This window comes from Pecten maximus, chromosome 3 (assembly GCF_902652985.1).
Source record: "Pecten maximus chromosome 3, xPecMax1.1, whole genome shotgun sequence".
Taxonomy (NCBI): Eukaryota; Metazoa; Mollusca; class Bivalvia; order Pectinida; family Pectinidae; genus Pecten; species Pecten maximus.
Genome location: NC_047017.1, coordinates 25,424,178 through 25,439,716, shown reverse-complemented (window position 1 = coordinate 25,439,716; position 15,539 = coordinate 25,424,178). Strand labels below are relative to the sequence as shown.

The window sequence follows — 15,539 nt, the reverse complement described above, 5'->3', positions numbered from 1 at the left end:
CACCCTCAGCCATGGAAGCTTCCTGTAAAATTTCATTGAATTTAGTTCAGCGGTTTTTGAGAAGAAGTTGAAAATGTAAATTGTTTACGACGCAAGACGCACGACGCTGGACAAAAGGCGATTGCAATAGGTCAACTGAGACTTCGTCTCAGGTGACCTAAAAATGCATTTATGTATTAAACAAATAAACAACAAGAGCAAGACACAGGATAGATATAGGTATCGTAAAATTGCATTTGGATCGATACTGGTATCATAGTGAAAGTGATCGCGATCCACCGGTGTAGCATCCCGGCCCTAAATGTTACATTGTCAAATCCCTGTGAGATATATAATATATATATATATGTCCAGTAGTAATAACGACAGTACAGACAAGTAAATTGTCAAATTTTCAAGGCAATCGGCCCCTTTATCAAGACACAGGTTAATTACATACGATCACATATAGACATAGAACTGTTACACAAATATAGTAGGTATAAACAACAATAAATATCGTAATGTTGTAAAAACAATCCCCCTCCGCCAATACTTAAATCGCCGAGGGCTTATTATGATTAATTAGGAAACATCTTATGTGGTGTACAGATGGTAAAAGTGTAAGGTAAAAGTAAATAAATAAATAAATAGATAAATAAATAAATAATATAACTAAAAGGTTTAACAAAATAACATCGCGGGTTGATTTGATGTGATGGCAGCGCGTGCTATGTCGTGAATGTTTTTGTTATTGTTTTTTATGCAATATGTACATTTCGTCCTGCAAATCTCGACCCAAACAGCGGGTAGCAGTGACAATATCGGGTGGCAAATCCCATATTAAAATCAGTTCGTTGTAACGAAATTGAACGAATATTAAAATCATATAAATGTAATTGTGTAGAAAGGTATAATTTAGGCATTAAAAACCAAACAGAAAGGTGGTCGAAAGATTCTATTAGCGTAACGAAAACCGGGTGGCAGGTATCAGGACGACTCGTCACAAACCGACATGTACTCACACAATTTACTTGTCTTTACTGTCGTTATTACTATTTGACATATATCTATTTCTAGTAATACGCATCCAACATTTGTTTGTTAGGATCCAGTAGCTATATTGGTTTATACCGTCGTTATTACTTACTAGACCCTATATATATATATATATATACAGTCCATACAAGTACCTTTGCATCACATTTTTTTTCTTTAATGTTCATTCTATTCTTTGTGCTTCATTTCAATTGCGTGGTTTTACATGATTTCAAAGAAAAAAGACTCGCTCTATGATGCAAGTACCACTTTATTCTTCAAGTGTACACACTGATTCAACCACAGTCACCATATTCCGTCCTTCAGATAATCGTCTACATTGCATTTCCTGAAAGTGAACAGTATCAAATTAAAGCTAAACTTATTATATATATAAGAATACATTTTAAAATTATTCTAATGAAATCCCTGAATACTTTCTGAACTAAGTTAATGTACAAAGATTGCACTTTATAATTATATTTCTTTTTCAGAAAAATATGTCCTCAATTATGATAGTCCAGCAAGGATATTCTATGTAAATCCAATCCATAGTTTGTATATAAACACAATTCCTAGAACTCAAGGATGGGATATGTGTGATTCTACATCACACATTATCCTGTCATTCATGATAAACTGGGTACATAGGAATTATATAATTTAGAGAGTTCTGCATTGTGCAGAGTATACTTTTATATCATTGCTGAATATAATAATACTAAAAGAACAGGTATAACATATCATTGTTGCTATATTAATATGACAATTTAAAAGCTGTTAATTAATAGCCGTATAACAGTTTGGATTAGGCGAATTGAACTACTAAACAAAGATAAAGAAATTAATTAGGACCAAATACTTCTTAGAATATAATCAACCTGTATGGTTAGGTAGCAAAGGAAATTTGCCCAGTAGGGCAAGTACTTTCTATGCAATTTTAATGAACTTGGAAGTTGGGCTACATGTAGATATCAACTAATAACACTGAATCACAATCTACACATATGTATTACAGAGTAATGTAAAAGTGAGCTTACTATTCCTGTCCTGTTCATCAGATTTCTAGTTTTATAACTCTTACTACAACACTCAAGATCAACTTACCTATTATGATAGGACTCCGGGATTAACATCAGTTGCCATGGAAAGGATATTTAGTGTTATTGAAAATCCAATGATATTCCTAATGCATATTACATAAGCATCATCATGACCAATATTCCAGTCTTTGCATCAAGGTAGGAGCAAGTAGTACTCTGTCCTATTGAAGTTGCATTGGTCTTTTCTTCTGTCAAATTGGAGTGGCCTATTCCAGTTTATGGCAGTCAAAAAGGAGAGACCAAGTTTGGCACTTAAAGAATTGTCCTGTCCTCTGACATGTAGTCTGCAATTGTGCTGACCACTCAACCATCCTCTCTGCTAAGCAAAAAACAGAACCATAAAAGGGTAATGAAAATGCAAGAAAAAGTAATATGAATCAAAAGTACGAAGTCATTGGAGGGCATCTACCAGTATTCAGTCCTGTTTAAAGTTTCATTTGAACACTATAATTAATACATGCATGTTTCCTAAAACTGACCTTTCCTTATTGTCTTTTTAATCATGAACTACTAATTGTACGATACTTGAATTTTAAATCAGTGTTTTACTGGTTTTATCATTAACAAGAGATCCCAGAGGGATCTTGGCGCCCACCATTGAATGATCTTTATAGGTTCCATGTCTGATTGATCTTTTCTCTACTTTTCTCTTCCTCTAAGTGTTACTAATCTGTGTAAATTCAGAAACAGCCCTCTAGTACTATTCAAACAAGGGGAACCTATATATAAAATTTAAGATTTAGCGATAATGGCTGTCTGTCGGCCATGTTGTTTTCGGATTGGTCCCAAAATGCAATACCAGGGACCAAGGGGAACCTACATATGAAATTTGAGAAAGATCCTTTCAGTACCTTCTGTAAAATAGCAATAACAAACTTCAATTGTCAAAATCCAAGATGGCTGCCTGTCGGCCATGTTGTTTTCCTATTGGTCCCAAGATGTAATATGCATAACTACAGACCAAGGGGAACCTACAAAAAAGATTGAGAAAGATCCCTTCAGTACTTTCTGAGGAATAGCGATAACAAACTTCAATTGTCAAAATCCAAGATGGCTGCCTGTCGTCCATGTTGTTTTCCGATAGGTCTCAAAATGCAATATGCATAACTAGATACCGAGGGGAACCTACATATGAAATTTGAGAAAGATCCCTTCAGTACTTTCTGAGAAATAGCGATAACAAACTTCAATTGTCAAAATCCAAGATGGCTGCCTGTCGGCCATGTTGTCTTCCGATAGGTCCCAAAATGCAATATGCATAACTAGGCACCGAGCGGAACCTACATATGAAATTTGAGAAAGATCTCTTCAGCACTTTCTCAGAAATAGCGATAACAAACTCCAATTGTCAAAATCCAAGATGGCTGCCTGTCGGCCATGTTGTTTTCCGATAGGTCACAAAATGCAATATGCATAAGTAGATACCGAGGGGAACCTACATATGAAATTTGAGAAAGATCCCTTCAGTACTTTCTGAGAAATAGCGATAACAAACTTCAATTGTCAAAATCCAAGATGGCTGCCTGTCGGCCATGTTGTCTTCCGATAGGTCCCAAAATGCAATATGCATAACTAGGCACCGAGCGGAACCTACATATGAAATTTGAGAAAGATCTCTTCAGCACTTTCTGAGAAATAGCGATAACAAACTCCAATTGTCAAAATCCAAGATGGCTGCCTTTCGGCCATGTTGTTTTCCGATTGCTCTCAAAATGCAATATACATAACTAGGCACCGAGGGGAACCTATATATGAAATTTGAGAAATATCCCTTAAGCACTTTCTGAGAAATAATGATAACAAACTTCAATTGTCAAAATCCAAGATGGCTGCATGTCGGCCATGTTGTTTTCCGATAGGTCACAAAATGCAATATGCATAACTAGATACCGAGGGGAACCTACATATGAAATTTGAGAAAGATCCCTTCAGTACTTTCTGAGAAATAGCGATAACAAACTTCAATTGTCAAATTCCAAGATGGCTACTGGTCGGCCATGTTGTTTTCTGATTGGTCTCAAAATGCAATATGCATAACTAGGCACCAAGGGGAATCTACAGATGAAATTTGAGAAAGATCCCTTCAGTACTTTCTCAGAAATGGCGATAACAAACTTCAATTGTCAAAATCCAAGATGGCTACCTGTCGGCCATGTTGTTTTCCGATTGGTCTCAAAATGCAATATGCATAACTAGGCACCAAGGGAAATCTACATATGAAATTTGAGAAAGATCCCTTAAGTACTTTCTCAGAAATAGCGATAACAAACTTCAATTGTCAAAATCCAAGATGGCTGCCTGTCGGCCATTTTGTTTTCCGATTGGCCTCAAAATGCAATATGCATAACAAGGCACCAAGGGGAATCTACATATGAAATTTGAGAAAGATCCCTTCAGTACTTTCTCAGGAATAGCGATAACAAACTTCAATTGTCAAAATCCAAGATGGCTACCTGTCGGCCATGTTGTTTTCCGATAGGTCTCAAAATGCAATATGCATAACTAGGCACCAAGGGAAACCTACATATGAAATTTGAGAAAGATCCCTTCACTACTTTCTCAGAAATAGCGATAACAAACTTCAATTGTCAAAATCCAAGATGGCTGCCTGTCGGCCATGTTGTTTTCTGATAGGTCTCAAAATGCAATATGCATAACTAGGCACCAAGGGAAACCTACATATGAAATTTGAGAAAGATCCCTTCAGTACTTTCTCAGAAATAGCGATAACAAACTTCAATTGTCAAAATCCAAGATGGCTACCTGTCGGCCATGTTGTTTTCCGATAGGTCTCAAAATGCAATATGCATAACTAGGCACCAAGGGAAATCTACATATGAAATTTGAGAAAGATCCCTTCAGTGCTTTCTCAGAAATAGCGATAACAAACTTCAATTGTCAAAATCCAAGATGGCTACCTGTCGGCCATGTTGTTTTACGATTGGTCTCAAAATGCAATATGCATAACTAAGCACCAAGGGGAACCCACATATGAAATTTGAGAAAGATCCCTTCAGTACTTTCTCAGAAATAGCGATAACAAACTTCAATTGTCAAAATCCAAGATGGCTGCCTGTCGGCCATGTTGTTTTACGATTGGTCTCAAAATGCAATATGCATAACTAGGCACCAAGGGGAACCCACATATGAAATTTGAGAAAGATCCCTTCAGTACTTTCTGAGGATTAGCGATAACAAGAATTGTTTACGGACGGACGGAGGGACGGACGGACGACGGACCACGGACGCAGGGCGATTTGAATAGCCCACCATCTGATGATGGTGGGCTAAAAAAGATGACAAGAAATACATGGAACTAAAATGTAACTCATATAATTGAGATATTGGCTCAATAATGGCCCTACCCAAATGAGTTTTAACATTGTTTATGTATATCTTTACCACCCATTCATAGACCTCCAACAATCAAACTTTGCATATCAAATCAGAACAAAGGCACATAACTATTAGTATGAAGCAATGTGATCCAACTTCAGTACATTACAAGGTATGTACACTATGATTCTACTTATTTGTAGAATCACAAAATATTTTGCAATTATGAAATACATGGTATTTGAGATATGTCACCGACAGAATGACACTGAATAAAGGGGCTTTGTTACTGGGATATTGCACCTTTGTAATTCAACATTTCTTCCAACCTTTTTTCAGTTTCCTTTATTGCCTCCAAGGTAAAAACATCTAATAATTAAGCTTTCAGCATTGCTTAGACAAGTCCTAGAAGGACAAAACAGCTGTATGATGCAGATAATTAAATTTTGGCTTTTCTGCAACTAAATAAGTGTTCATATATTGTCTTTAGTACAATCTCTATAAAACTTGATTTGACTCACTTTTAGTATGCATCAATCCAAAGATTCTTGTATGCAAAGTTTAGCCATTGTAGTTGATACTCGTACATCAGTATTATGTTATAACTGACACAGTGATAATGAACCAAGGGGGACAACTCTATATATTGAGGTAAAACATATACAAAACTGATCAGCCCCACCCCTCAAAGCACTCGCATAGTAATGCAAAATTTGGCAGTTTTATCAGGGAGAGTATACAGGATATATATACATGTATATCGAGGATAAGATCACATAAACTGAATAACTGAAGGTAAACCTTCCCCTCTCAGACTGGAAGTTCATCACTTAATGCTGACCACAAAACCTTAGGGTGGTAATACTGTTTGAATAATGAACAATGGTAACTTTCTTGCAGAGAAGATATTTCTTTGGAAACTAATTACATAGGAATATCACTACTTCAAAGTCAATAGGGCCATGAAAAAACTTCAGAAGTGTTTGGGGTAATGGGTATATTTTACATAGATTTTTTGGAAATGAATTTACGCACTAGTTGAGCAGTGTCTCCAAGATATCAGAGTTCCAAATAATGAGGTTTGACTACTAATTTGCAAATATTTAATCAATAGATAATCTTTCAATTGCAAATTCAAAGTATCTGTATAGACTTGCAGTAACCGAATGCAATTTTAACCAAAAGAAATAGTATTACAATTACATAATGTTAATATCTGAAGATCATCCTTAAAACTTTCATGTGTTGGTATTGACAAAATAAAAGATCAATTGTCACCAAATGTAAATAGGCCTCGGTTGACAACTGCTCTCCTATGAATCAGATTATTTCTGAACTCGCATTTGTAATTATTTAAGACGTTGCCATCGAAGTTTGGAAATTAAATGCCTACATGTATTGAAATCATTGTCTTGCCTCTGAATTCATTACAAACAGTGCATCATCATTAGATTATTTATATCTATAGTTCATACTGACTTAACAGTCTACAGTGCAACAGCTTGATGCTACAATACAAACTAAATGTATTGTTGGAGCACCTACAGGGACCTATGATACTAATGCTACAATACAAACTAAATGTATTGTTGGAGCACCTACAGGGACCTATGATACTAATGCTACAATACAAACTAAATGTACTGTTGGAGCACCCACAGGGACCCATGATACTAATGCTACAATACAAACTAAATGTATTGTTGGAGCACCCACAAGGACCCATGATACTAACTCAAATTACCTGACTAGATATGGAAGTAACTGGACTGTTCCTGCATTGTAAAATGCTCATGGTACCAAGTGAAAATTAAATAAGTCACAAAGAGACACATCATAACAATCACATCACAAATCTATAGATCTAAATATGCAACAACAAAGTCCAAGTCAAATTTGGCAAAATGAATAAACATCGCTGCATAATTAGTCACATATTATGTTCAGTGGGATCTGAAGCAATATAGTGCAGAAGTCCACTTCACATGTCGTATTCCGAGCCATAATGAGATAGCATTATAAAGAATGTTGAGTGATATTTCTCGAGAGAACATAAACGAAATGACCTAATGTTGAAGCTGCAAGTAATCCAAAGAAGACATTGTTACAATCGAAAAGCTACTCATTATGGCTATCATGACTAAACATCACAGTAAATCCTCGGCTCGCGTGAAGGAATTGGATATGTGACCGCGAGGCTCAATATATTACCTTCACATCCGATCAATGCATACCAAATTATTCTGTTGCTCTGTAGCGACTCGTGGTATTTTGCACCTCAACCTGCGACCCGTGGCAACTCGATAAGCAATGGCAGCATTTCCTCGACCCGTTTCTTCATACATAGGACCATATGGTCAATACAAATCAAAATTGATATAACAAAAGCGTAGAGGTAAGTTAATCTGAGGGATTTTATTCCATAATGACATATCAATGAGTATGAAGAATGACACGTTTTTGTTTTTTTCATTATCAAGGAGATGGCAACAAAAAATGAACGATAGCGATGATCACACACGATAAAAAAATTATATTACACATAAAATAGAATCCCTGTACTCAAAGTACTTGAACGAGATTCCATGTACGATACAATACAAATGACATGTTCACTGTCACAGATGACTTGGAAAATTGAGAAGCGTTCTTTATTAAAATGTTGTTGTCCGTCTTTCCAGTTTGCTCGATAGTTCTTTTCACTACATGATGTGCAAGCCGCTCAGCGAATAACGATCAGTAAGCTTCTCCGTTCATCCGCGGCTTTCTGTGATTCTGATGTTCAATAAGGTGCCGGTACGCGGCTTCGTGATGGCGGCGACATACCACGACTCGTTCCGGGAGGTGGAGGCAATGGGTAGCTGTATGCAATAAACAGACAAATGACTATATATGCACAACTCCATTACACGGACATCACGTTTTTCAATACATATCGTTTTTGTACTACAATACTCAATAGAAAACTTTCAAATCTACAGGTTACAAAGTCATTTAAGAATGCTGGCTCATAATATTCATTTATCTAAAACTTTTATAAATGTTCTATATAGGTATGGGTATGATAGCTTAATATCAAACTGCCATCAAATTGGAGATCAGTAAGTTTGTTTTCTTTCTTAACTCAGTGGAAGTTATGTACTTTCAGAGATGTTTCTAGATTTTTATCCTCGGAATAGCAAATCTTCATTTGGCGAAAAAAGAAAATTTCAAAATACAATTAAGTTTTGTGATGATACCATGGTGTACATATGAACTGAATCTATTGGTTTGAAGGGTTCATGAGCAGTAATCCAGAACACTTTTGATTTTGCTTCAAAAGCAATGTAGCCTTTGACCCTTTAACCATGACAGATGACCACCAAAAGCACATAAGGTACTTAATGGACAAATACCAAGTGCTGAGACAGCCAAGTATAAAAGCCAACATCCTTTTATGGTTTTCAGCAACATTTATAACTCTACCTTTCAATACTGAAGACAAGATTGTGGTGCATTTGTAATTTTAGGGAAAGAAAAGATTTTATGGTGATAAGACATTTAAGTAGAAAATTTAACTAAAACACAACACAGATGGGAAGGAAAGGAAATGCGTCCAAGTTGGCCAAATTGGTATATGTAACTAATACATTTTCTTTTTTATGAATCATGACATAGCCAATAGGCAACTGGACTGTTGTCCTGTGTAGGCACATTCATCTGCAATGAAAACCTCACACCAAAGCTGGTTCTAACAAAATACTGGTATCAAAAAATTTGTGGATATAATTGGTATATGTAACTAATACATTTTCTTTTTTATGAATCATGACATAGCCAATAGGCAATTGGACTGTTGTCCTGTGTAGGCACATTCATCTGCAATGAAAACCTCACACCAAAGCTGGTTCTAACAAAATACTGGTATCAAAAAATTTGTGGATATGTAATTCAGTAATTTCATTATTTTTGCTTAGACTATTTCACACACTCTAATTTTACAATCTTTTCCTGTATTTAAAATTTTCAACTAAATACTAAAACTTTTATCTTTTAGGCTCTGATGAATATCCAAACAAATTTATCATTTTCTTTTATACAACACATGATTATGTGCAAGATTAGAAACAAGCAGCTCTAAATGCTAAAAGAAAATATAGCTAAAGTTCCAAAACATATCATTATACTTTATTTAAAATCCAAAGTTTTTGAATGTCAAAACTTGGGAATTTCCTTAATAAAAAATTCTTATTACATTCCACTTGCAAAATGATGAAACATGAAAAACTTATCAAACTAAATGCATAGTTTTAAGTGCTCAAAAACAGAGTAGATCAGATGGCAGATTTGAATTATTTAAAAGAACATTATTGAATTGTTTGGAAGAGCCGATTTTATTACCCCCCCCCCCCCCCCCCTTTTTTTTCAAATGGAATTTACTCTGGAGGAAAAAAAAAGAAGTCTAAAAAAATATTATTTCCCTTCAAAAATAACCTTCACATTTTAGGTCAGAACTTTGACACCGATGTTACAGGTGCAAAGTTTCTCTCATTTTCTCCTTACCTTCGTCTGTCATAGTAGTCATAGTAGGGATCACGACTGAAAGTAAGATAGCAAAAGATGTACATTTCAGGCAAATTGTCCAGTTAAGAATGAGAACGCACATCAAAATTTCTTCTATTAAATGAATACCAAACACCACTATTAAGGCTGTCATGATCTTGAATAGTATAAAAGAAAAAACATTCACTTCCTGTGCTCAATCAATCGGGACTCATTACATGATGTTTTAATTTAAGGAAATCATTTTAGGCTAATGAAGGAACCCTCACCTGGATGGAGGTGGTGACCGCCTGCCATAATACTCTGGTGGGGGTCTTGCGTAGGGGTCTCTAGAGTCTCTGTAGTATGGGTCCCTTGGTGGTGGAGGCCGTCTGTCGTAAGGATCTGCATAGGGCCTGTACCTGTCGTGCGGGTGTGGAGGAGGGTATCGGTCTCTGTAGTATGGATCGTAGGCATCCCTGGCATAGGGGTCTCTATAGTGGTCATGTGGTGCTCTGGGACCCTTTGGACGTGTTCTGTAATACCACATTTTTTATTTTCACAAAATTGTACCGGTTATCTATATAACAGGTCCAACTTTAACAGTTTGATTTTGAATATATCCAGTAAAATACAGACAATGTTTAGCTGCAAGTTTAAACATCAAATAACACACTTCTGTATATATATATATCATTTAACACTGAATACAGTAAAATCAAATACATGAAAACAGATAATTAACCATCAACAACACAAATCACTTATTTATACTGGGACTAAAAATATATCTAGCATCATCTATACTGGGACTAGAAATGTATCTAGCATCCCAAGAAATTCAAACAAGAACAAGATCATAGGAAGATCTAGATACCAGAAAGAAGGAATGAAAAATGAGTATTGCTGTACTTACGGTCCTTTTGGGCAGTTACTGGACCTGTAAATTATAAACCAAAATACTTTTTGACAACATCAGAAATCTAATACTTGTACTTACGGTCCTTTTGGACAGTCTTTGGACCTGTAAATTACAAAGAAATGGTCATAAAGCAATAACAAGCTTATTTACCATTTTTTTTTTTTTTGAATAATAGCCAGAATAAAATTGTCTTCTTTGAACTTTGAAAATACAGATAAATCTAATCTAGCAAGTTTTGGTTGTATTTATGTTTCAATCAATTGTTTATAGAGGATAACATCGGGAATGTTAACTTATTTGAAGAACTTTGAATGGGGCAAAGTTTCCTGTTCTGACTCAACTCATGATGTTAAGATTCCTTGAAAATACTGACAACAACGTTAACACCGCAGAAAACTCTTCATTCAAGGCCATGATAACTTGTATTATTGCATTAGGTTTTGATGATGTAATCTTTTTTTCACTTCTGACTTTCAATTCAATAATAGACCAATCTGAGTTTTTTTCTATAACATATTTGGTTCATGGGTATTGCACAAAAAAATTCAAATCTAACCAACTACAAATGTCAACAAAACAGGTTATTTTCTTTCTTCCTTTTTGGGGAGTTTAATTAACTAACCACTCCAAACTAAATGTTAAGCACAAAGGTTTCTTTTTTTGCTTGGATAGTGTACTTTCATTTAAACATAACGGAAATGTTTTGGGCATTTCAATATCCATTATCTTAATCCCACTATTAATGCAAGAACATTATTGTTATATATACTGCTATGTTGTGCAAGACAAAAGCAAGAACATTCAAGATCACATACCAGTGGCCTTCTTTTCCACATCTGTAGCATTCACCCTTGCCACCCATACCAGGCTTTTGTCGTACTTTACTGTGAGACACCTAGAAAGTCATGAAAGCATGCTAAACATTTTACACATCAACAACCTCAGGCCGATATTACTAGTATCAATGCCAGCCAGGCGGGTGCATATCAAATACAAATATAGTCACACTTATATTATTTTTTTCGAAGAAATTTACATACAAAACAAAAGATATTTTATATTTGCAATGCCTGATGTTGCACTTTTCATGCATCATTTCATTGCCAATTTGTCCATTCTCTTGAGGTCTATTGGCCCCCAGACACAAACTGCAGTGAAATTAAGATTTAAACCACGAGTCTCTTCCACTTGGGATTAAAAGTATATTTACTTATTAATATAATTTATAAATGTCTCCGTGCATTTAAATCCAATGTTTAACCAGTATCTCTTCTTCAATGGGATTAAATGTATACAATTCCTATTTTTTTTTTATAAATGTTTCTGTGTAATTGTGTGTATACACCAACGAATCATATTTAAGGACTTTCTAAAGCCATAAGATTTTCAAGGCCACAAGCAAAGGCATTTTCAAGACTGTATGCATCCTGTATGTCTTAAATTTTCATCAATTATACAACACTTGCAATGTCAGATGTATTAGTCTTGCTTGTGATAACATTAAGTTGTTTCATACTTGAGGTGAAATGAAACCTAACCTGTCTGTCATCATGATTTTTATCCTGGATACAGGAAAGTGTTATCAGATTCCCCAAGAACTGATCACAGAAGACATTTGCTAAAAAATTGTTTTATCATCAACTACTCAGTAATTGTCAACTGTAGGCTTAAAGATTCTTCAGTGGAATAAATCAACCCTTTAACTGGACTATATTTTCAAAATCACTGATTTGACTATGTAGGTTTGCGTTGAAACTATCCCTTTAGCTTTTGAAGCATGGAAAATGAAATGACTCGCTTATTTCCAGAAGGTCCATTCAAACTTTACGAACTTCATTTAATCTAAATGATTTCACTTCTAGACTCCACCACTGCCATGTAAGTATTTACCTCGACTTTTAATGTTGAACCTTCAAAGGATGTGCCATCCAAATTTTCTGCAGCTGTCTTTGCCTCATCTGCACTTGCAAAGTGCTAAGAAAGAATAAACGTTAATCATTTGTATTAGAGGTATAATGTTACACTGGCATGCAATTGATGCAAAAAATAAACATATGGCTGATTGAGACATGGCTAAACAAGACATGCAATGACAAACACCAAATTAACAGATCAAAAGACGTTTGTCATGGCATAAATGTACATAGACAAAGCTGCTAATTTACATTACTGATAAAAATAAATAGCCAATTAACTTCATGTGAGATTATTTCCAGTTAAAATATGAATTATGTTTCACGCAGTTGCAGCAATTATTATCTTAGTAACCTAGTATTTTGCATTGGGATGAAATCTCTCAATATCATGCTTCTGTAGACAGAATGCAGAACTTTAGCATGACTAGTAGGCCAATATTCTGTAAAATCTCATTCTTGTTTTTGCCTGGAATGACATTTTGTTACAAAATATCAGCCTTTTTCAGTTATATTTAAAGTGGTCATGTACACATAAAAATTCTTTTACACTCAAATTATCTATCACTTACAACAAATCCATAGTTTCTAACAATGTCACACTCCACAACTTGACCGTATGGTTCAAATAATTTTTGTAGTTCTATTCTTTTGCAAGTCTCTGGTAAATTTCCAATGTACAGCTTTGTAGTTGTCTGATTAGGGAACGGCATCTGCAGAAGAACAAGTTACAAATGTAAATTTCAATGCTGGTCAAGCTTCAGTACTAGCATCTTTGCTAGCCAAGGCTTCTGATTACGTCACACTCTACGAACCCTTGGCAGATATAGGTGTCAGTTCTGGCCCTCTAGCAGAGATTCGAAATTACCACCCTTTCCGCATGAAAATCTTGATCAAGCAAAATGAACGTTACCAATATACTTCATTGGTGATGTTGACAAACACACATTGAGGCTTGTGTCATTTTGATGAGGTATTAGCCCGAGTTTCCTCTGGCCCTGTCACCATGTCTGGTGTAGGGCCAGAGCGCACTACTATATGAAAACGTGGAATTCTCCGACACCGTTTGGTGTCGCTAAGAATCTGGTGCAAATACAATAAAATCGGGAGTGACATAACACCTACCTTACATATATGGATAAATGAGATATTTATTTACCCCAGAACACCCATTTAGTCCCACATAGGTGTTTTATTCCGTCCGTATAGACCCTCGCTTTACGCTAGTCAAAATTTCATACTGTTGACCCGCCATTTTGTAAGTGATAGTACGACTAACCACCCGAATCGGAACGCAATGGACCGAAAAGACCACATATCAATTATTGTGTTTTTCTTCTTACATAGTTAAAATTAAGAAAACTAAGCTTATTATTTCCCAAAACCTGTTGTATTCAATTCAAAAATTTATTATTTATAAACTATAAGCGGTAAAATATATAAAAATAAATGTTGTATTTTTTTTTTCTTTTCGCTCCATCGCGCACTGATCAGGGTAATTAGGCCGCCCACGACCTACATAGTTAGCAATATGGCGTCGAGTCAAGTATGAAATTTTGACTAGCGTAAAGCGAGGGTCTATACGGATGGAATAAAACACCTATGTGGGACTAAATGGGTGTTCTGAAGTAAATAAATATCTCATTTATCCATATATGTAAGGTAGGTGTTATGTCACTCCCGATTTTATTGTATTTGCACCAGATTCTTAGCGACACCAAACGGTGTCGGAGAATTCCACGTTTTCATATAGTAGTGCGCTCTGGCCCTACACCAGACATGGTGACAGGGCCAGAGGAAACTCGGGCTAATGAGGTATGTGATCAATAACTTCTGATCAATTATTCGAGCACTCTGAATATTTCCCCAAATATTGTATCATTGTATGTCTCTGTAAAATGCCATGACATAGTCGACAAGGTGTGAAACCAAGCCTAAATGTAAAGCGTGATTTGATTGGATTATCTGGGATTCCAGGGTGTAACGGTTTAAACAGGACTATGTCTGCAAAGGGTTCGTAGAGTACAACGTAATTTTCATAAACAGAAGCAGTACACCCTGTCTATTTGGTTCTGTACTTTTGATTGCACATGGACATAGCCTGCCCTTCCAAAAGATTTGCAAAACCATTCACACCAAATTGGCGCGACACGTTCTTACAATCCAAAATGAAAAACCAACTCCAAGTCTGACACCTAGATCACAGAGTACTTTTTTCGGATGAGGAAATTCTTTTTATAGCCTTAAACAAACGCCTTTGTTCAGATGTCTCTGTTCGCGCAAAAACATGCTCCTATAAAAACATGCACATTACAACTAACGAGAAAATCCCTTCTTTATAAGTATTTATACGCATGTATTTCATCTTCACATTTTTTTCAGGGACATTGAGCCTACGAGGCGCCGAAATCGAACACTAGCCTACTAGGCCTAGCAGAACCAACAACACAAAGTGAATGCTGCTGTCGATCAATTCGTGCATAATTCCTGTATAACTAAGACATAACCATGAAGCCACCACACTATCAGAATCGAACGGTTCTCGTTAATACACGCACCTTGGGTCTTCCTTGTTTGACGACCGGTGTTAAAGATGTCTACCCACGCTTCGGCATGCAGCTAAACCACGTGACCTTGTACATCCGGGAACTTCAGTTGGATCGAAGCTCGCCTTCAACATTTTTTTAAAAATTTAGATCTAGGCCATTAATCTATTGTTATATCATT

At 35.8% G+C, this 15,539-nt stretch overlaps 1 protein-coding gene across 4 annotated transcripts; it reads right to left on the bottom strand.

The window, feature by feature from the left end:
- Positions 1-1,270: 1,270 nt before the first annotated feature.
- Positions 1,271-15,494, bottom strand: LOC117323694 (RNA-binding protein lark-like). Of its 4 annotated transcripts, none has more exons than XR_004531793.1 (9): positions 15,371-15,494; positions 13,385-13,525; positions 12,790-12,873; positions 11,715-11,794; positions 10,894-10,917; positions 10,268-10,513; positions 9,999-10,034; positions 2,125-2,439; positions 1,271-1,366 (listed from the first exon to the last, which is right to left on the bottom strand). XR_004531793.1 is itself a non-coding variant. In XM_033879071.1 (8 exons), exons 2-8 carry the CDS (start codon positions 13,523-13,525, stop codon positions 8,239-8,241), a joined length of 690 nt encoding a protein of 229 aa, XP_033734962.1. In that variant the 5' UTR covers positions 15,371-15,494; the 3' UTR covers positions 7,852-8,238. The 4 variants fall into 4 exon arrangements, 2 of the variants coding, with proteins under 2 accessions (XP_033734962.1, XP_033734961.1); XR_004531794.1 differs by having other exon boundaries at positions 2,125-2,436; XM_033879071.1 differs by lacking the exons at positions 1,271-1,366; positions 2,125-2,439; positions 10,894-10,917 and adding exons at positions 7,852-8,317; positions 10,978-11,001.
- Between the last annotated feature and the right edge of the window lie 45 nt (positions 15,495-15,539).

What these genes read in the sequence shown, in the direction of transcription:
- LOC117323694 (XM_033879071.1), bottom strand. Translation starts at nt 13,525, where the DNA reads ATGCCGTTCCCTAATCAGACAACTACAAAGCTGTACATTGGAAATTTA. An exon ending in TTAGAAACTATGGATTTGTT is followed by an intron (nt 12,874 to 13,384) that starts GTAAGTGATAGA and finishes ATTCTTTCTTAG; the next exon opens with CACTTTGCAAGTGCAGATGA. An exon ending in GTTCAACATTAAAAGTCGAG is followed by an intron (nt 11,795 to 12,789) that starts GTAAATACTTAC and finishes ATGACTTTCTAG; the next exon opens with GTGTCTCACAGTAAAGTACG.